Source organism: Myodes glareolus, chromosome 12, assembly GCF_982192425.1.
Source record: "Myodes glareolus chromosome 12, mMyoGla1.1, whole genome shotgun sequence".
NCBI lineage: Eukaryota > Metazoa > Chordata > Mammalia > Rodentia > Cricetidae > Myodes > Myodes glareolus.
Genome location: NC_142037.1, coordinates 31,384,684 through 31,406,107, shown reverse-complemented (window position 1 = coordinate 31,406,107; position 21,424 = coordinate 31,384,684). Strand labels below are relative to the sequence as shown.

Genomic DNA, 21,424 nt, shown 5'->3' with positions numbered 1-21,424 from the left:
CACAACACAAGCAGATGCTGTATAGCCTACTTGGACATCTTGTCTGGTTTAAACCTGTTGTATCTGTACTGAAATGATTTCCTTGTTGCTCACCGTGGCTTAGTTCTTCAAATGCTAAAGGAGAATGGGTAGAGAGCCTTGGGACTGACCTTCAGGGAAGCAGGTTACCACCCAGGCCTTTGGAAAGAGGAGGAAAGGGTAGCTCCTTGATGGATTTCCAGAAACATCTGTTGTGTTTTAGCACACCGCAGTAGCCCAGAGCAAACTCAGGGTGTGAGGACTTCCCTGAACTGCCACCCTGAACATCTGGGTAGGACTGTGTCATGGAATATTACTTTAACTAGGCAAAGATGTGTTACATTTTTCTATGTTGTGGACTATTACTTTAACTTTGTAAAGGTGTGAGACATTTGTTTAATTATGTGAAGCTGTGTTGCTGTTTCACTTCATCTGCCTAAGGCACCTGATTGGTCTTATAAAAAGGCTGAACGGCCAATAGTTAGGCAGGAGAGGGATAGATGGAGCTGATGGGCGGAGAGAATAAGTAGGAAGAGAAATCTGGGGGGGGGGGGAGAGGGAGAGAGAGAGAGAGAGAGAGAGAGAGAGAGAGAGAGAGAGAGAGAAGGAGGAGGAGGAGGAGGAGGAGGAGGAGGAGGAGGAGGAGGAAGAAAAAGAAGAAGAAGAAGAAGAAGAAGAAGAAGAAGAAGAAGAAGAAGAAGAAGAAGAAGAAGAAGAAGAAGAAGAAGAAGAAGAAGAAAGGGAGAGGAGGGGGCTGGAGAGATAGCTCAGAAGTTAAGAGCACTGCCTGCTCTTCCAGAGGTCCTGAGTTCAATTCCCAGCAACCATATGGTGGCTCATGAGATCTGGTGCCCTCTTCTGGCCAGCAAGCAGACAGACAGAACACTGTATGCATAATAAATAAATCTTAAAAAAGAAGAAGAAGAAGAAGAAGAAGAAGAAGAAGAAGAAGAAGAAGAAGAAGAAGAAGAAGAAGAAGAAGAAGAAGAAGAAGAAGAAGAAGAAGAAAGAGGAGAAGAAGAAGAGAATGAGGGAGAAAGAGAGGGAGATGTGACGGGCCAGTCAAGCAGCCACCAGCCATCAGGTACATACTAGGACATACAGAAAGAAAGGTAAAAAGTCCTGAGGAAAAACATAGATGAAGTTTAAGTTTAACAGATTAGTTTAAGTTAAAGGAAACAAGCTAGCCAGAACGGTGGTTCTGTGCCTACAACATTCCTGCCTGCCTATCTTTAGACAACAGAGTCCAGGAACTGCACACCCAGGACCTAACTGGACCACCTTAGCATCCATGGGACCCCAAGGGAAGCATGCTCCCATGTCCTAGAGGTGAGAAGAAAAACATAGGTGTCCTTTGGTGGTGGTTTGGATGAAAAGGACTCCCATAGGCTCACAGGGAACGGCACAGGGAACGGCACAGTTTGAAAAGATTAGGATATGCTGCCTTGTTGGAGTAGGTGTGGCCTTGTTGGAGGAAGTGGATCACTGGGAGTGAGCTTGGGGGTTTCAGAAGCCCAAACCAGACCCGGGATTTCTCTCTTCCTGCAGCCTGCCAATCCAGCTGTAGAATTCTCCACTACTGCTACGGCACCTTGTCTATCTCTGCCATGAGATAATGGACTAAACCTCTGAACTGTCAGCCAGCTTCAGTGAAGTGTTTCCCTTTATAAGAGTGGCCGTGGTCATGGTGTCTCTTCACAGCAACAAAACCCTAACTGAGACACTTTTCCTTTGTCGACACAAACATGGATACTTCCTTTTGACAGAGATAAAGTGAATTTCAAAACCATCCTGTCATGAATGGGTCCTGAGGGCTGTTCTGTTTGGTGACCACCAAATGGGGCTGAAACACCATGGTTCTGCTGTGATTTGAGTGTGTCCCCCACATGCATGTGTTGGAACCTTGATTCCTCAACATGCCAGTTTGGCGGGGTGTCTGGGTAATGGGTGGAGTCCTCATGGATGGGTGAGTGCCTTTCTCCCCAGAAGTCACAGGACTAGTTTAATGATGCCGTTCCTAGTTTGTTCTAAAACAAGCCCGTCTCCACACGTGGTTTCTGTGGCACAGACCCCACGTGTCATCTTCCTTCTCTGGTGAGTCGAAGCAGCTAATTGTGGCTGCTACCTCTTCTCAGACATTCTGTTACAGCAACAGAAAACAGACTACATGTCCTATCAGTCTGGCCAATGTGTGTTGAGTATCTTCTGGAAGCACTGAGGAGTCTCCTAATGTACCATACATGTTATCAACCCCCCACCCCCACCCCGCTGGAGAATAATCAGATGCCTTTACCATCCTTCACACTCCCTGGGTCTTCATGGAAAAGAATAAGATGGACCACTGTGATGTCTACTCCTGGTTGCCAACTTGACTGTATCTGGAATGAGCTATAACAGAGAAATGGAGGGCACATTCATGATCTGGACCTTGAGGCCTGAGGACACGCCTTTAATCCAGACCTTGGAGGTTGGAAGGCACACCTTTAATCTGGACCACATCTTCTGTTGGAATGCTCTGCTCTATAAGAACACTGGAAGAAGGCAGGGTGTTCTTAGCCTGCTTGCCCTCACCTCCGTCAGCCCATTCATTCCTTCTTCGAAATCCTAGCAGACCAGCTGAGACACCCAGCCTCGTGGGACTGAGCAGCTATATGATTCTTGGACTTTCCATTCATAACTAGCCATTGGTGGACTGCAGCCTGGAAATCATTCCAGTAAATTCCCATACACACAGGCGCGCGCGCACACACACACACACACACACACACACACACACACACACACGAGAGAGAGAGAGAGAGAGAGAGAGAGAGAGAGAGAGAGAAAGAGAGAGAGATTCATTCCATGAGTTCTATGACTCTAGAGAACCCTGACTAATTCGACCACTCGTCAGTGACATCTTTTTCAAACGTTTGCTTTATTGAAATTCTTTCTTACAAAAGGTCTGAAGTATTTTAGGCCTGGTTTCCATTAGTCCCTGAAATACGGTCCACGGTCATTTCCATGTCCTCCTAGGTAGGTCTGTAAACTAGTCGACTTATATTTTTATGGTTAAAATACTTTTCAACATTGCTTTTACAGATATAAAACCAAACTTGTGTCATCTCCCCCCCCCCCCCATGTAAAGACCAAGTGAGAAAGTTACCTAAGTCTTCATCACTGGGGTAACTGGGCTCTTTCCCGAAATTATCAAAGTGAGATTTATGCACTTTTAAAATATCTTTCTTTTCTAAATAAAGACAACGACCTTTAGTATACCTTTTGAAACATAGCCATTGTGATGTGCTGAGCTAGGTAATAAGGAGCGCCACGCCGATACAGGTATACATACATTGGCTCTGGAAGAAGATGCATGAGTACATGCATGTTATGTAAACATAACAGTTGGTCAGATCATGAGGACAGTAGTGAGTAACACAGCTTGCAAGCAAGAATGATCGAGATCACATCTAGGCTTAGTGGCCAGCCAGGATCTCTAGGGAGAACTGCACCCGGAGGTACCTAGGTCTTCCTCGCTCCCAGCAGATAACGCTCACCTCATGCATGGGATATGTGACTATGTCTGCGGCTCCGCTATAGCCAGGCAGGTCTGCCCTCAATTGCTATACCCTAGCCCCCCAGCTCTGGAACACACGTACCATCTAGTTCAATCTCCTCCTTGTGTCAATAGCAGAACATGCTCTCCCTGTAACCAGGAGGGGAGTGCGGCTCGCAGGCTTCATTTCCCACGGAAGGTTAGAGGGAATTCACACTTCTTCCTGCCCTTGGGGGACTTATCAGGACAGTTTCCCCTCTGATCACAGGGTTATATTTAAAGAGGCCTGGAAGGTACAATGTCACCAACTGCCCTGAAGCACAGCCTCTAATGACTGATGGCCTCAGGTTACTGTGGATAGCTTCCATGTTACCCTCCAAGTCAGCCCTCCTGTGTGGATGTTTGACTTCGAAACCCATCCTGTCTGATCTTATACGCACTTGCTATAATATCTGGAGTACACAACTTTCTAATAACCAATGTCTACAGCCGAAGCTTGTTGCTCGGGCCTATGAAGGGTACACCAAGGTTCATGGGGGATCCTTGTCTTAGTCTTGCTCATCCCTGGTTTTCTAATTTGGAGGCCAGATGAAGGGGCCAGGTGAGCACTACCTGGAGGCAGGGTCCTGCCCTGATTGCCTTCTATTAACACAGCAAAGTGGTTAAGTGATGTCAGCACCCAAGATACAATGTAGCACAGCACAGTAGTTACTCCCATCTCTTCCCAGCTCCAGCAGGGTTTCTGGCTTCTTCCCGTAGCTGGAATTTTCTTATGTCTCCTCTGCCCCTTCCTCAAACTAACAGAGAGTGTGAAGAAGCAGAGGAAAAGTGGGAAAACAGAGTCAGTAAGGGTTTCACGTGCAGGGGAGATGGATGGTGGAACTCTGGAATTTAGGAATTACCTGCACAGCCAATGACCCATAACCCCTCCTGCCTCCACTGCAGCTCTTGCCTGTGACATCATATCAGCATCCATCTGTAACCAAGAGATCGTCTGTAACATAGATTCCCTAGGCCTATGAATAGTCTTCAGATAGCTGAGCATATTGGTGGTTCAGCTGACCAGGGCCTCCCATGTAGAAACCCCAGTAGAAAGGAAAGACAGAACGTAGGTCCCGCTGAGCACTTTGGAGCAGTCGTCTGGAAGGACAGTGACAGCAGGTCACCTTGGAACCAGAGTAGGGCCTGTTGGCGGCAGGGTTGGGGGTGGTGCTGAACTGGGCATGAGCCATGGTATTGGCTCCAAGCAATCCTCCTACCCCAGAGACACAGGAGTGTGGTCGCGGCAGGGCGTTGGCCTTGGGCTGTGCCCACTTTCAGAAGGTGGTACACGTCACCCCGGCATCCTCTGCGTGCCCACAGTTTGTCACTCCCCATTTGGCGAACTGGCAGTGGAAAATGGAGTTCTCGGTCCCCTTGCAGTTCACGTCATCCATCCAAATCTTCCCTGTGCCTGGGAAGAGAGGTGCACACAGCTCCTTAGCAGCGATTCTGGGGGCAGAAAGGAAAAGGGGGGCTATGCCTGTAAATGACATGACCGTGGCCTGTTTGTACCCGCAGGCGCTCTCTAATCCAATAGAGGCCATCTTCCCTCTCTGCTCTACTGAGATTACATCTTTATTATAGGCTTAACTTCCTATAGGTGGACCAGCAATAAGAGATGATATTGGTGTTTGTATCTTCTATGCATCAGGCCTCTTACAGATGGGAGCCTCTATAGTCCTCACCATTATACTTTGGGGTAGATGGTAAGAAACACTTATGCTCAGAGAGCAATTGGGAGCAGATTACACAGTTTGTCACAGGCAGGGTCTAATTTCCAACTCAAATCTTGCCACCCACCTAGGCCCAGATTCACCTTAATGACTGACTCGCCCTGACGCTGAGATCCAATACCTTGAAGCTTTTATGAATGAACAATTTGGCAAGGACTAATCAGAAGGGTAATGTCAGACAGACCCTGGATTAACCCATGGCCCGGAACTGATTTTTTTAGTATCAACATTGCTACAATGGTCCCATTCTGGGAGTCCCAGACCATAGTTCCAGAAAGAAAGAAGGTCCCCAAATCTGACATTATAGTCAGACATCCTCAAAATATTAAGTCGTTGGATTAGTCCCTCTAATACAGAGTCCCTAAGACTTGCAACTAGGAATGGGTCAGTCTGCTGGTCTGAAGGTAACCACACATGGAGAGCCTGGAACTTTAATGGGTTGTCACAGAATAGCATCCAAGCTCCAAATGGTGTGAACGTGGCATTGATATCTTTCTAGAATATCGGGGTTTAGGGCAGCTGGAATAACCTTCCAGAGTGAACAGAGGGCTTGCCTGTGGAGGAGAAGGAAGCAAGCTGTGTGATTTACCCTGGGCTCCTACTGATGAGCTGGGCAGCAGGGGCCTGGGGGTGGTGGTGCTGGTGAGCTCTTTGTATTGATGGCTATGCCTGGTCCCAGATGCTGGTGGCCTTCCAGAAGGATGACTAACATCATGACTCCCATGGAAGCAGTAGCTTTGCTACCCAAAATGAGGCCCTGGATGGTCAATACTTGTATCACCAGAACTTGTAAGATATACAGAACTATGGGTCCCACCCTGTCCTGCTAAGGCAGAACCTGTGTTTTCAGAGAGGCTGAACTCTGCTACTTTGTAAGCCCTGGTGACAGCAGCAAACGCAAGGCCGCACCATGCAGCATGCCTCAACCCAGGGCTCAGCACCACGGCAGGGGTACACCTTAGTTTTCCTAGTGGGTGGAGTCTTCCAGGATATGGGATTTTTCCTGTGAATCCTGGGCAAACCTGCACTGCTACTCGCCCCAGCACCCTGATTGGTTAGTCCTACGATGTGTAGTATAGTATGAATCGGAAGTGTCTCCCTCCCAGGGCCTTGTTCTAAGCATTTGTTTTTTTGTGGTGGCCCTGTTTGGGGAGGTTGTGGAACCTTTAAGAGGTGGGGCCTATTTAGCAAAAGGAAGTAGGTCACTGAAGTCCAGGTTCTGGAAGTTATATGCACCTCCTGGCTCCAGCCTGATTTCTCTGTTTCCCAGTGCACTGGAATGCAAGAGGGGCTCCCTCCCCACTACCACTAAGAGCAGTTGTCACCAGGCCTTCCCTACCAGGATGAGCTGCAACTCTCTGAAACCAGGCTTTCCTTCCTTGGGTTGTCTGTGCATGGGATTTTAGTCACAATGGTAATAAAAAAAAATAATGAACACAACAGAGGAGCATAAAGCACAGGGTTGGAGGTTTTAACCCAGGTTCCAGTGTCACTGGCTTTGTCACCCCGCGGCATCAACAAGATGTTTCTGTATCAGGAAGGGCTTTGGTATCCATGGTAGCCAATAGGAGAGGTAGCTCAGGGACTAGACCTGCAGCTGACCTCCATCCCGTGTCCTCCCCCACAGCCAGATGATCCCTCCATTTTTTTTTTTTTTTTATTTGGTGGAATCCTTGAGACTGTGAAAACCTCCAACTTTGTCACCCATCCCAGACCCGCCCACGACATCGCTTTACAGAGAAGCTCAAGGGACTGACTAAGCCATGGCGCTCTTGATGAAACCAACTTCATTAATTAAGCACTTAGACATGTTCCATGGAGATGCTCAGTGTCCCCTATCACAGGATTGCCATGTAGTGAATCCAGGACAGGACAAGGAGTAGGGAGGGGCCTCCTTTCGCCGGCTGCTTGGGCCCTGTCTTCACCAGAGCCTTTATCTGGCTCTTACACAATAAAGCCCTGTGAGGCCCAGTAATAACTTGCAGATTAAACGTCTCCTGGAAAGCGCATCACTTCACAAATTACCCAGGAAAAGGCAGCAGGCCCCAGAGCTCTGCGGGATTAGTCACACCCAAAGCGAATAAAGGGGACTAACAAATAAAGAACGGGCCCAAGGCCGCCCATCCCAAATGTGCGTGCAGGATGTGGACACTGGAAGCACAGCCTGGAGCTCTGCCAGGACTGGCCAGTGTCCAGCCTCAAGAAGGCCGATACACTTGGAGCAGGGTCACCTCAAGAGCAGCCCCCAAACTGCAGCTCTGACAGGCGCGGGGCACTGCTAAGGAAGCAGCGGACATCTGTGTTCCCCCAGTCCATGTCTCAGAAGCCAGTGCTCTGAAGACGCCAGGTACTCATCATCACCTCTGGCTACACAAGGTGAGGTCCCAGGACCAGCCTGGAGACTTGTTAGGGCTTTATCTTGCCCTGGGTGATCCAGGGATCTATGTAGGTCTGAGGAGCCCTGCACAGGCTAGGCCGACTCCACCCTGGTTGTGTCTCTTGAGGTGCACAATAAAGTTCCAGGGCCAAAGGGCTCAGCACAGAGCCTCCTGGTGTACAGAACACAAAGCAATGGTGCTTTTTACCATGGGGTGAGATTGAGACGCAGTCCAGGCTGGTCTCATGGAGCACTAGGTTGAAGGTGACCATTCATTCACCAAACAAATAATCCAGGGGTCTCCCCTCTATTCGGTGCTCTTCTGGGTGTTTAGATTAAAGCAGTGAACAACGTGGGTGACAGAGCCATGCAGAGTATGCCACAGGAGTTAAAGCATGTGTTCATCATGAGCTGAGGAGGCATTAGAGGGCTTGGAAAGTTCCTTCCAGGAGACAAAAACTGAGCTGACTTTTAGAGCTGATGGGGAAAGGTAACACAGAGACAGGCTGGTAGGAGATAGCATTAGGTGCCTCTGAGAAGCACAGTATATAGAAGCACCCTGTGACAACTGGGGAGTGGTAGGAGGTGGCTTAGGAAGGGCTTTGATCAGAGAGGTCTTGGTAGTAGGGGTGCATACTTGAAATTCCTTCACCTGGGGGAGGAGAAGAAGGACTGCCTCTTAGAGAGTAGCCCGAGCCACACAGTGAGCCCAAGGTCGGCCTGAGCTGTTTTGTGAGGCTGTCTCAAAGAACAATTAGGGGGAGGGATTAAAAAGAAGGATTTTGTTGCTGAGCTAAAGGAAGCTAATCTGATCCCAAGAGCAATACAGGGCCACTGAAGAGTCAGAACTGGGCTAACACAGGCACCCACTCATCTTAGGCAGATGGCTGGCAGCTAGAGAAGGCAGGCCCACGAACTAACTTGCACGTTGTGGTGAGACAGCACAAATGAGAGTGGTGAACAAAAGTTCAGAGCTCCTATCAGGTCCCTTGGACCAACAGCCATCTTCACTCAACAGAACAGTGACAAGAGACGCGCAATGGTGCAGGCACCATGCTAAGAGGTCCGCACACACAACCCCGTCTACCCCGGCAGCCCGTCCTTAAAAGAGAAAGAGAAGATGCACGGACAGGTTAAGGAACCTGCTCAAGGATGTCAGTGGATTCAAGCACAGGAGTCTGACTCCGGTTTTCACCCTAAGCATCCCTCTGAGCTTAGGAACACTGTCTAAGGTGGGGTGGTCAGGAGGAAGCAGAGGAGGCAGTTCTAAAGACCCTGGACAGGTAGACACTGGTTGACTCTGTAAGACTTGAGGATGGAACAGACAGGGAGTTGGTGCTGGGGTGGATGTGCTCAGGGCCTGGTTTAGATGGAGTCTAACATAGGACGGTGCTATAGGCCCTGATAGAGGTAAGGATCTGATGGCAAGAAAGTGTGGCTCATTTGACAGGTGCGTGAAAGTGTCTAAGTGGAGCGGTCTGGACACCGAAGGGCCTGAGGCTCAGGGGCCTATTCCAGGGCAGAGAGAATGAGCCCGGTCATGACTGAAGCCCCAGGTGTAGAGATGAGCTCCAGGGACAGCCTGCGTAGAGTAAGGAGGGGTTGGGGAGGAGGAGGAGGAAAGTAGAGAGCTCAAGATACAGGAGTGTTGAACTGGTGGTCACTCATCAGGGGGCACCAAGCGCCACGGGACTCTGCAGACAGCTTCCAGAGCTAGAACTGCAGCAGTCTATCACGGGATGAGAAGCTAGGCAGTTGTGAGGAGTGGGGACCTTCAGGGACAATCCACTTAGCAGAGGACAAGCCACCCACCCTCTCTCCTCAGGCTACACTATGAGTCCCTGTAACTATTTTAGCTCAGAGGAATGGACACCTTAAGCCTTGAGCAAGATGGTGGGCCTGCCTGGTACCTCACACCCCCTCCAAGCCCCTCTGGTGGGCATCTGCCACTCTGTCAGGTCACCAACAGCTGATGTGATCCGATCAGCTCAAATCCTGGTCCCCTGCTCACGGGAAAACAGGTGTTTATGGCAGTTGAGCGGCAACATCTTAGATCCCAGGGGCCTAGGCTGGAAAGCATCCCAGAGTCTGCAAGCCCCTTTCCCAGGCAAGCACACCAAGATGCAGAATGGAGAGAGGCCAGGCCCAAGTGCACACAGCTCAGGAACAGGGAACACAGAATGAAATGGGCAAAAGATCGGATCCATGCACTGGGAACTATTGTTTTTGATTCGAGTTCACCCAAGTTTCTCTGTGTTTAAAGAAAGCATTTGTCAGTATGAGGTGTGTCCTGAGAACAGGAGTGAGGGATGGGGCCCCAGCGCACAGTTGGCTAGATCACATGAAGGTGATACAGGCTTTGGTGGGAAAAGGCCAGGCCTGGAATCCTTCCATCTCTTCCCCGTCACCTAACCTGTACCTTACCTTGCCCGAAGCGAGCTGTCCGGTACACCTCCTCAACGCCACGGAAGCCCAGCATGCGGCACACGACAGTCCCATCCTTCTTGTCCCAGCCATCGTCACACACCGTGCCCCAGCGACGCTCATGGAACACCTCCACTCGGCCCTCGTGTGGCCCAGAGCCATTCACCAGGCGAATCATTGTGAAATCCACACCATCTGCCAAGAGAGTCACCATGACTACCTATCTCTGGACACTCCAGGACCCCACACAGGCCTTGTCGGTGACCCTGCTTCCATACAGGGAAGAGAGAGCTAGGGCTAAAGACACAAGGTCACAGTGTGTTATTTCTCCTTTTTCTGTCTGTTTGGTTTGTTTCGAGACAGGGTCTCATGTAGCCCTGCTGCCCCTCCAAATGCTCGGATTATGGCTGTATGCCACCATGCACTCTTTAGTCTTGGTCTTTGACAGCTCTCTTCTTGCCAACTAATTTCTAAAACAGAGTTTAAGTGTATAGCAGAATTGACTCCAAAAATCTCTTCTCAGTATTGAGGGAGTTTTAACTCCCTGAATCAGACAGTTTCTATTCATTTCGTGGATCAGACAGCTAGCCACCTCTGAGAGTGACTGAAAACCCAGCTCCCACCAGCACTCAAGAGGGACACGGTGTGTGTGTGGGGGGAGGGGGTGTGTAATGGGAGAACAGGGGAACCTTGAAGAGGAAACTGTGGTGGGAAGGTGGAACTCAGAGGCTACATGTGACCAGGGAAACTACCTGGGGACTGTAAGGGGAACCAATGACAGCAAAAGTCAGGTGCGACTCCTGCCTGAGGCTTGACCTCAGACTGTCTACAGGTTTCCCCAGACCTGCCTTGCCTCTGTCAACTCCAGGTCACTTGAGAGTGCGTGTATCATCCTATGCAATGAGGCTGAGAACAGAAGCCTGTGTGAGGTCAGAGGTCGCAAGCCAGGCAACCTCGAGGATCAGGTGAGAGCAAGAGCAAAAGCTGGACCGTGACAAGGGGGTGGGGCTGATGTTCAGGGAGCCCTTGACTTAGTCTCTTCACTTTGTCTAGACTGGTCTCATTCTGTTCCCTAACTCATGCAGCCGAATGAATGACCAAGCATCTGTTAGAACACAGTGGACACACCCTTGAGTAAAGGATGTGCCTTTATGGAGCTGACGCTGGAGCGGGGTCGGAGAGACTGACGGACACCTAGGAAACAAGCAATAAAGCCAGGTGTCTTGGCATCCATCTCTAATTCCAGCACTTGGGAGGCTGAAGTAGGAGCATCATTAGTCCATAGGTCAGCCTGGGCTACGTGCTAAGAACCTGTCTCGATATATGTATTTCCAAGGGGTGTTAGGTGTATAGCTAGAGACAGAAGATGGGAGCAGTGGGTGTGGAAGGCATCATCTTAGAAGTGCAGACAAGAAAGTGGGTAGAATGAGGTGAGATGCCACCTTGAAGGATGAACAAGAGAGACATAACATTGAGGTTTTCCCGGTAAGGTACAGACTGCCCCAACTCAGGGACTCGGGTCTAGAGGTAGTTCCCTCAACATCCTTGACCTCCTGGGCTCTGAAAAGGAACATGGAAGCTACAGTGTTAAGACGACTTCCATCAGTGTATCTGGGGAGTCACCAAGCTTTCCGCCGAGAGTCTGTCTCTAGCCCAGGTAGAATGTCATGTCTCACTTAGAAATTTAGGTTTTCTCTGGGTAGAGGATTTCAACCCGGCTTATTCCCAGCAGTTTCTTCCCCAGCTAGAGTTTGCCTATTAAACAATCACCCATAATCCAGAAATGCTCCTGCCCCATCTTTAATAGATCAGCCTCCACTTAGCCAGATCTGGTGCCTGAGAAGCAGCCTCAGTCAGTGTGATGGTTTAACTGCAGATTGTTCCTGCAGGCTACTGAGTCTGAAGGTCCCAAGCTGGCGGGACTCTTCGGAAAGTTTTGGACTCTTGGGAGGTAATGGGAAACAAGCCTGGCCTAATGTCCTGTTTGCTTTCTGCTTTCAGATGGCACTGTGACCAGCTTGCTTTACTCTCTGGCCACCATGCAATCCCCACCATGGCTTCCCTGCCGTGCTGTTCCATAGCCGGAAAACCCCAGTTGCTTAAGCAATTGTTCCTCATCTGAAACACATAGACAAGGGACATGATCTTAACTTGACAGCTTGTCCCCAACCTGCAGTTAACAGCTCTTGGGTGGAGCTCTCCCTCTGTAGCCTCCACCTTTCAAGCTTAGCTGAGATACCAAGATGACCACAGGACTGAATTTCAGTTCTTTCCCCTTCTGTTCTAGTGGACTCAGGGATGCCCCGGCCACCCCCACTCCCATGCAGAGATGAGGAAACTGAGGCCGAGGGAGCAGTTCTTTCTGGGAGGCCAGGCCTCCCTCTTCCCAAAGCACCGCTTTTCTTCACTCCCAGCACTGGGCCATCCCACCAAGGGAAGCTGGTGACAGTTAACTCTGGAGGTCCAAGGCGGGGCTGGTACTCCTCCCTATGAGCAGAGGGCTCCACTAGAGGTTGCTCCAGGAAGCTCTCAACCTCAGGCTATATGTGTTTACCCTACTTCCCCTGCTGTGACAGTTCTGGATGCCCAAGCACTGAGTACTAAACAGGTCTGATGGCCAAGGCTGCATGGGTGGATACATATCTTCATGAGTAAGCCCATCTGAGTACCTCACGACTCCTTTCTCTCTCTTGTACTCATCTTTTTATTATTATTATTATTATCATTATGATGATGATGATGATGATGATGATGATGTATACAACATTCCTTCCATGTGTGCGTGCGGGCCAGAAGAGGGCACCAGATCTCATTATAGATGGCTGTGAGCCACCATGTAGTTGCTGGGAATTGAACTCAGGACCTCTGGAAGAGCAGCCAGTGCTCTTAACCACTGAGCCATCTCTCCAGCCCTCTTGTACTTGTCTTAATATCCAGGGCCCAGCAAGCTAGAAACAGGGACACGGGTGTATGATCCCATCATTTCTGGATGCGGTGCTAGGAGGCAGTCCTAGGCCATGCCCTGTTGAGCACGGTAGCTGTGCCTCTGAGGCAGCAGCCCAGGTAGGGAGGAGAGGAGCATGTCCGGGGAAGGAGCTGGATGGGCAGGGTCCACCAGGGCACGCAGCTAGTATTCTTTTGGATCTGATACATGAGACCCTCTCTGCCTCACTCCTTCACCGCCACTGCCATATCCCAGCCTGACGAGAGAATCAATGGTAAAAGGTCTCTTCTTGGCAAAAGCCAAGCCAGGCCCCTTTGAAGCCTGCTTCTAACTGCACTTCAAATTTGCCCTAAGAGGACTTCAAGAAGACAAAGATATCATTTCCAACAACTCAAAGTCAATGCCCCAGAAGCACTGCAACCCTGCTTGAAGGCGCCGTCAGAGCCACAGTAAGTTCCTGAAGCAGCCTCACGCTCTCCCAGGCGAGCCCTAAGGGCAAGATCTCTGTGTTCAGCATCTTTCCAACAAGAGCTGCCTACTTTGATAACCATCAGTTACCAAGCCCATATTGGCTGCTTGCACTACTCAACTTCCTTCCTTTTGTAACTCCCCTCTCCCGGCCCTGCCAAGCCCTGCACCTCCTTCTTGGCCCCTCTTGCCTTTAGTGCTTGTCACCGCTGTCCAAATCAATAGAGAATTCACTTTGTGCTAAAAGCTTTTCCCTGTGGCAATAGTGAGTGATGTTTGGATCTGCTCAGTACCTTGCCACCAGTGCTAGTTTGACTTTGCCAATTAATGTGGTAAGGCTGCGACATCTGATAAAATGCTCAAGGAGTGTGCTGTTCCCACAGCCCGTGGCACTTCCTTCTATGTGGGAAAGGTCCAGAAGGAAGGTTTAGCTCGGAACATCTGTCCAAGCCACTGTAATGAAAATTCCAGAATCACTTAGAATCTCTCAAGAATATGAGCTGGGAACTGTGGAGAGGGGGAATTGGAGGAAGGAGCAACAAGTCTGAGAATCAGGAATTGGCATCCCTAAGCCATGTCTGAGATGAGACACTAGACAAGCTGACCCCTTACTTCGGGCGGTGGCCCAGAGCCGCCTTGGGTTCCGATCGCCCCTTCATTCCAGACTGTACGAGACTTGCCAACATGATGGGCCTTTTCCCAGACCCATTATCTAAAGTGACTCAGATGACTCCCAGAAACAAGGAGCAAGGCCACACCCACCCAAGGGTTGCCTTGGAGAACTCCCATTGTGAGCAGAGGTTTGCTTTATTTAGCAGGTTTCCTCCTGTGGCCCTAATCAGTAGAAGTGGACTGCCTCTGCCTTCAGGGCTGGCTTAGAGTGTTAGTGTCACCGGCCAGTGCCACCTCTGGACACATAGGGAGAATGGTGGCAGTGAAAGCAATAGTGGGTGTCAAGGACTTAGAACATCCAACACCGTGAACTCCAGCAGCATTCAGGTTGACTCTGGGCGTCTCCACACCCTGCGGAGGACAGCTCGCATAGCAGGGGCCCCAGCAGAGATGGCACACAGGAAACCTATCTGCACACGATGGGGGGGGGGGGTGCTCTCTCCAGTGGGATTGATCTCCTCAGTTTCCTCTACTCTCCCCAGCTTCTGCCTCCTTTGCATGCTAGAGGGGAGGGAGTGGGGGTGCAGAAGCCTGGCTCCTGCTGTCAGCAACTCTCGGCACACTAATGCAAACTGAGTATGACTTGATAAGCAAGGCAGTTCCGGAATGATCCGGGAATTCTGCGCTGTGGCCTAGGCCATTCTTGGGTGCCTAGCACAGTCCTTATAAATCTAAATTGTGGGGATTCTTCTTGCTTTGCTCTTGCTATCCTGTAGGAGAAGCAGAATCCTAGGGAAGAAGTCAGGATCTGGGTCACGATTCCCTGAGCCCCAGGTGGGACGTGGTCTTGGACTTGGGCCCTTCCCGAAAGTCTGACTCAGATTCCTCATCTTTCCAAGGGCCTGACAGTGCTTATTCTGCCTCTTGGTACGGGAGGGAAGGCAGGAGGAAAGGCACAGTATCTCTGGGGAATCCACCCTAGGACTTTCTAACTGGCATCTGGTTTCATTTATAGGGTGCTGGCATCTCTGGCTGTCCCTGGCATTTCTTCATCCACAAGCTCCTTTACCTCATTAGCTCGCCCTGTTTGGGGTTTCGTGGCTTCTATTGGGGGGCACACTGTGAACTATCTTTCTGCTCTCAGCACAGTTGAGCAACTTGCTTCAATCCTCTGCTGCTGCAGATCTGCTGGGCAGATCTGGGAGGGTCACAGAAGTGGCCCTGTAGCTGCCATCCCTCAGAGCTGGTTTCCAGGCTGAAGCAGGTCTGGAACTCCCAGCATGCTTTGGTCAAGAATGGCTCAGAGCTGTCCCCAGGCCCGACCCCATCAGAACCCAGTCCTGGGGAGGTTTCAGGTAAAGCAGAAGCAGTGCAGGGAATGGAAATCTGTCCATTGACTGCCCGAATGCCAGGTACGATGGCAAAGTGCCCCCTACGTGTATCCTGTGCCATCCATAACGGCTCCATGAGTTAGTTGTCATAGCTTCTCCCATTTGACAGAAGAAACGGGCCCAGAAGTGTCAAGTGATTTGCCAAGGGTCACACAGGGGTACTTAAAGCCATAGCCTCTGCTTTGCCGAACAGAGTGAGTCCCTGGCCGAACACAGGTGGCCGCTGTCTAAGAGCATCCCTCTCCAAATGTAAGGCGCTTTTTCTCTGTTTAGGAGTCCCATTGGGTCTTCAGCACTTACTGTCCTGAGCTACAGGGTATGTGTCTCCAACTTATAGCCCTGTCTGACTGCGCATAGGAATTAGCCAGGGGGATTTGGAAGCCTCTAACACAAGGGTAATTTTGAACGGTCTGGGGTACTTTGAATACTTTGAAGGAAGTCTCCATGCACAGCCACAGCAGTATTAGAGCAGGTCAGATGTAGCATCAGGTGAGCTATGTGCTCACCACCTGCCCAGCCTTGTCACACACATAGAGGTCACCTCTGGGAAGGCTTCCCCGATGGGTGCTCCCCGTCTTTGCGGATTGTTACACTGCAATTTCCTCTCCTGGATTCCTGTGCACCCCACCCCTCCACGATGTATGCGATGAGACGACGACAGCCATTCAACATCCCGTTGTGTCCCACAACACACAGAGACCCTGGTGCGGCAGGAAAGTAGGTACGGAGAAAGTCACCGAGATTCAGCTACAGGGTTAGAGAGATGATGGTTCGGTGCTTCAGAGTGCTGGCTTCTGCGGCTCTTTCAGAGAACCAGAACTTGGCTTCCAGCACTCACATTGGACAGTGCACAACTTGCTGTATCTTCAGCCCCAGGGGGTCTAACACCTTTTTCTTGCCTCCATGGGCACTGCGCGCACACACACACACACACACACACGCACACACATGCATGCAAAAATAAATAATAAACCAGATCTTTAGAAAAGAGATTACTATAAGAAAAAAGAAAAACAGTTGGCAGAAGGACTGGAAAACAAAGCACAATGCCCAAGGAAAGTCCCATCTGGGGAGTCAGTGCTGTGTAAATGACCTATAAAGGGTCATAAATGGGCGGTGAGAGGACTCAAGGCTTTTGAGTCTGGGACCTGTCCCAGCTCTCCAGTCCACTTCCACTCTCAGGAGTGCCTCCCCCCCCCCCATAACTTTTCTATCGCTATTCACGATCTGTATTTTTGTTCTGGTACACAAGAATTTGGAAACCTTAGCGGGTACTCTCCAGTCGCAAACCCAAGCTTTAGCAATGGCACAGTGGAAGTATCCAACGCATTACATGGAGAGAGCAGATGCGTGGATGGGCAAGTGGGGTTCAGATCACTGTTTAAGGGCTCCGAGAACAGGGTGGAGTACTAAGTAACTCAGAGCCTTCTGCGGCTAGGTTTCGGACGGTCCCAGAACCCGGAGAATTCTGCTTCTAAAGCGAGCCCAAGCGACGGTCAAAATAGTCCAGTCCCTTGATGTTTGTTTTTCCTGCCTTGCGGTCCCCGCTGCCAAAGCCAAACAAGGAGGAAGAAAGGAGGTTGCGCAGAGTAGAAATAAACACACGGGGCTGGGAAAATGGGCTCGGCAGTTTCTGCAGCTGCGGAGCGGGGTGGGGGTGGGGGGCTCAGGGATAATTTGGACCATCTGCCCATTGAGAAAGTTGAACTTTCATTCTCTTATAAAGGAAGAACTCCTCATGCCCTGAGCTGGCCTGGAGTCCCCTACCCCCTAGGCTGGGGTGACACGTCTCAACAGGAAAAGTGATCCATATGGGAGCATGGGAGCCATCCCAGAAGCCAAGGAAGGCATTTCTGGGAGGTTTTCTGGGAGGCTCTCCTGGAGGGCATTGCCTGAGGGTGTGGGTGTAGAAAACACCATTTATTGGGGGAGGGGATCTTCTCTGATCCTAATGGGGACTTGGTGCCTCTTCAGGGTGTTTTATTAGAGGTTCTCTGTTGGCCAGTGCCACCACCCCCTCCAAGGAGAAAGAAGAAGGGAGAAGACTCTGTCTAGGTCACCTGAAGAAGTGACCCCTCCTGGGCTGTTCCTGGGCTGTGTCTCCCTTTTGCTGGGTCTCTGGATGGAAGACACTCCAGGATACTAAGGACTAATAGGTAGAAGATGCAGCAGCTATATCTCCTGAGGTGCTCTGGCTGCTATCTGTCTGTCTGTCTGTCTGTCTGTCTGTGTGCCCTTGACTATGAAGGCCAGAGGTTGAAGTCAAGAGTCTTTCTCTACTTTTCTCTATCTTATTTTTTGAGTCAGTGTTTCTCTCTGAGACTGGACCCCACCATTCAGCAGGACTAGCTGGCTAGAGATTTTGTTACTTGCCCAGCACTAGGATTACACATGCCACCCACCATCCGAGGGCTTTTTAGGTGTGTTCTGAACTCAGGTCCTCATGCTCACGTGGCAAACACTTCACCGACCGAGCCATCTCTCCATTCCCCAGTACTGGCCCTTTAAATTGCCGACTCCTGCCTTTCTCTGCGCAATTTGGTCACATCGTCTTTGGAAACTAAGTGCCTGGCTCTCTGAGGCTACTATTGCTGACTGTCCTGGTTCCTGAAACTTGTCAATAAAGATGTGTCTCGGGGCTAGTGACATGGCTCCATAGGTTAAGGTGCTGCCAAGTCTGACAGCCTGTTTGATCCCTGGGGCCTATGTGATAGAAGGAGAGAGATCAGACTCCTGGTATCAACGTATACACACGATAAATAAATTAATCTTATTTTCAAAAGATGTGTCGTGGGGCTGGAGAGATGACTTAGTGGCTGGGAGTGTGTTCTGCACTTAGAGAGGACAGGAGTTTGGTTCCCGGCACCCACATGAGGTGGCCCACACCATCTATGATTCCGGCTCCAGTGACAGATGCCTCTGACTCCAGGTACCCACACTTGTGTGCATGCCAACAAGCACACATACACATAGTTGAAAAGAGTAAAACTAAATCTTAAGAAAGATGTATCTATCAAATAATAACTGACGAGCTCACCTTGCCGTTTGGCGCTAGGAGCTCACACCGTGGCAGTGGGAGAGAGTTGAAGCCCGAAGCTTCTCACAACTATATTTGTAGGTATCTTCTGAGCAGCGGTGTGGATAGCTGAGGCTATCTACTGAACAGCTGTGTGGGTAGCTGAGGCTATCTACTGAACAGCTGTGTGGGTAGCTGAGGCTATCTACCAAGCAGCTGTGTGGGTAGCTGAGGCTATCTACTGAACAGCTGTGTGGGTAGCTGAGGCTATCTACTGAACAGCTGTGTGGGTAGCTGAGGCTATCTACCAAGCAGCTGTGTGGGTAGCTGAGGCTCTCCTCTCTCCTCCTCTTGTTTTCTGGCCTTTTCAAAAGGCACCGAGACAAGAAAGTCAATAAACCTCTTTTTTTTTTTTTTTCTGGGTTAGAGGGGAAGCCAGGAGAGCCAGGAGACATTCAAGAGTGCTGATTGCTCATGTCAGCAGGCATTGAGCCTACTCAAGCCCTCCAGGGAGAGATGCTGACATTTGAAAAGACCTCTCTGACAAAGGCTTTATGGATCCATTGCTTAACCAGTGTCCCCATCCCCTCAGACCCAGTGGTGACTCCTGGGAATGTTTTTTTTTCTCCTTCCACACACCAGTTCCTGTGTTAGTTTGGGGCCTTCCCAGTCCAGGGTTAAGCAACCCGAAGTCCATCCTCACCTGGAGACTCAGCTTAGTACCAACACTGCCACCGCCCCAGGTGAGGACATGGCCCCTCAGTAGTGTCTGCCTCTGTTAGAGGGATGATACATTGAGAACTCAGTGACGAGGGTGGTCTGTGTTTGTGTTGTGAAACTCAGCATGAGCCAGAGGGAGGATCATGGCGGGGACTGTGGTATGGTGAGGTGGCTGGTGGCAAGTGACCCGCCCAGGCTGAGTCAGCAAGGAAGCCAACGGGTAGCCTTACCCCCACAGCACCCGCAAGGCCTCCTCGGAGGCCTTCTCCCGTTTCTTTTTCCATCTAAATCTCACTGACAACTCCTTGAAGAAAGGAAGCTTTTTGCCACCCATGGGGGAGACAAGGTCATCTGAAGGAGACCACAAATACCCTCCAAGGTATCTTCCCCATCCAAGGATGGGGAGGGTCATGAGTTAGGGCATCAATCAGTGGCAGCCCGCATCTGCAGAAGACTTTCCAGCTTCATCTGCAAGGTTCTTGTTTTACTCTACACCCAGCAGTAGCACAGGAGAGAGAGAGAGAGAGAGAGAGAGAGAGAGAGAGAGAGAGAGAGAGCACTCAGGGTCCTGGGCTGGGAGTCACTCGAGTTTGTTTAAAATGTTTTCTAAACAAATTGTCTAATCATTCCTAGTTTTTATGTATATCTCAACTTTGCTTCAACTTAAACCTTATTTGTACAAAACCCACATCAATGACCTCAACTTCAGTTCTTTAGTGCTTTCAAGGCCTTTAAAAAAATTTAGTTTACTTTTTAAAAATGTGTATGTCATGTGGCCAGAAGACAGACAGTGTTGGATCTGCTGGAGCTGAACCTAGACACTGTGAGCCACCCCATGTGGGTGCTGGGAGTCAAACTTGGGTCCTCTGGAAGAACAGCAAGCTGGCTTAACTGCTGAGCCACCTCTCCAGCACCATCAAGGAGCCTTTGTTCACCTTCTGCCTGAGGTTTGACTTTACTTGCAGGGCAGATCCCAGAAAGTAGACCTCTGAATCCTAAGGGAGCTGCCTCCAGGTGCCAGGCAGAAAGACTGACGGGCACAGAGCCACGGTGATGAGCTATCAGTATGCTGGACCCAGAACAGTAACCTGGTTGGCTGGCTTGACTGACCATCATGGATACCCCCATAAGAAAAGCCGCTCAAAGCAGCCAACTCTCCCAAATCCGGAATATGCCCCTGGCTGCTAACTCTTGCTAAGTACGAATGCCAAATATTCATTTGTTTATTGTTTCCTAACTAGCTGCCCTGCCCAGGCCCTGGCTCTCGACTCCTGTATTCACTTAGATGTGTTGAGAATACAGATATTAGCAGCCTGTGAATGACCTCACCACTGCTGTGTTCCTAAGGGGACTTCACTTCTTTTAGCATTGGCATCAGCATTCGTTCCTTGGTTGGGTACAGGACCCATTCCTGCCTCTCTTCGGCTGACCTCCCTTCACAGGGGGAGAAGCAGGAGGAGGGGCCAGCTCTGTGAAACATTTTAGCGAATGACTCAAATCAAGGAGGTCGTGGGAAGCACCGATTTCAGCAGCTGGATCTAAACTGGGGACCCTGTGAGACTGAGCACCGAACCTATGGAGTCCATACTAACTCCAAGATAAAATAGACACCTGGCTGGGGCCAGGAAACTTGTGGTACGGGCAAAGCCAGCATGAGGTCATAGCATGTGGACGAGCTGGGAAGAAGCCAGAGTTTTTCTCTGAGCTGCCCCATGGTTCATACTGTTTGTTGGGAGTTTCATGGAGTTTGGGTCTTGTCTTTGTTTTGGGTGATGTTTCTGAAAAAGGCCTGGAAGGGCCCACCTGGCGTGCCTCAGATCTTGGAAAGGAGGAGGACCATCAGGGGTGACAAAGCCTCTGGTCGGCTCCTCCCCCAGTCACCTCCCAGTGCTCAATTCTGCGGAGACCCTGCTGGCTGGTGGCTTCCCAAAGTCAGAGAGGGTCAAGGCTAACCTCCTGGACCACTGCAGAAGTTATGGGAGGGTTTCTCTCTTGGTGCCTGAGCTGGAATTTTGTTTCTCATACCTTAGACTCTCACCCAGCCTGTCTACAGAAGTACCAGCCCCATGTCCAGCTCCCGGCGTCCGGACTGCCACTGTTCTTCCCGAGTACCTACCGGACCTCAACTTTCCCTTTAGCGGTTG

At 50.3% G+C, this 21,424-nt stretch overlaps 1 protein-coding gene across 2 annotated transcripts in view; it reads right to left on the bottom strand.

Annotated features, from left to right (window-relative positions):
* Positions 1–2,916: 2,916 nt before the first annotated feature.
* The window catches only part of Scara5 (scavenger receptor class A member 5), a 95,454-nt gene continuing 76,946 nt past the window's right edge, over positions 2,917–21,424 (bottom strand). For both annotated transcript variants that reach the window (XM_085698659.2, XM_048421974.3), the window contains exons 8-9: positions 10,130–10,324; positions 2,917–5,006 (exon numbers count right to left, since the gene is read on the bottom strand). In XM_085698659.2, coding sequence (XP_085554785.1) covers positions 4,870–5,006; positions 10,130–10,324 — 332 coding nt within the window. In that variant the 3' untranslated portion in view covers positions 2,917–4,869. The remainder of the gene's footprint in view (positions 5,007–10,129; positions 10,325–21,424) is intronic.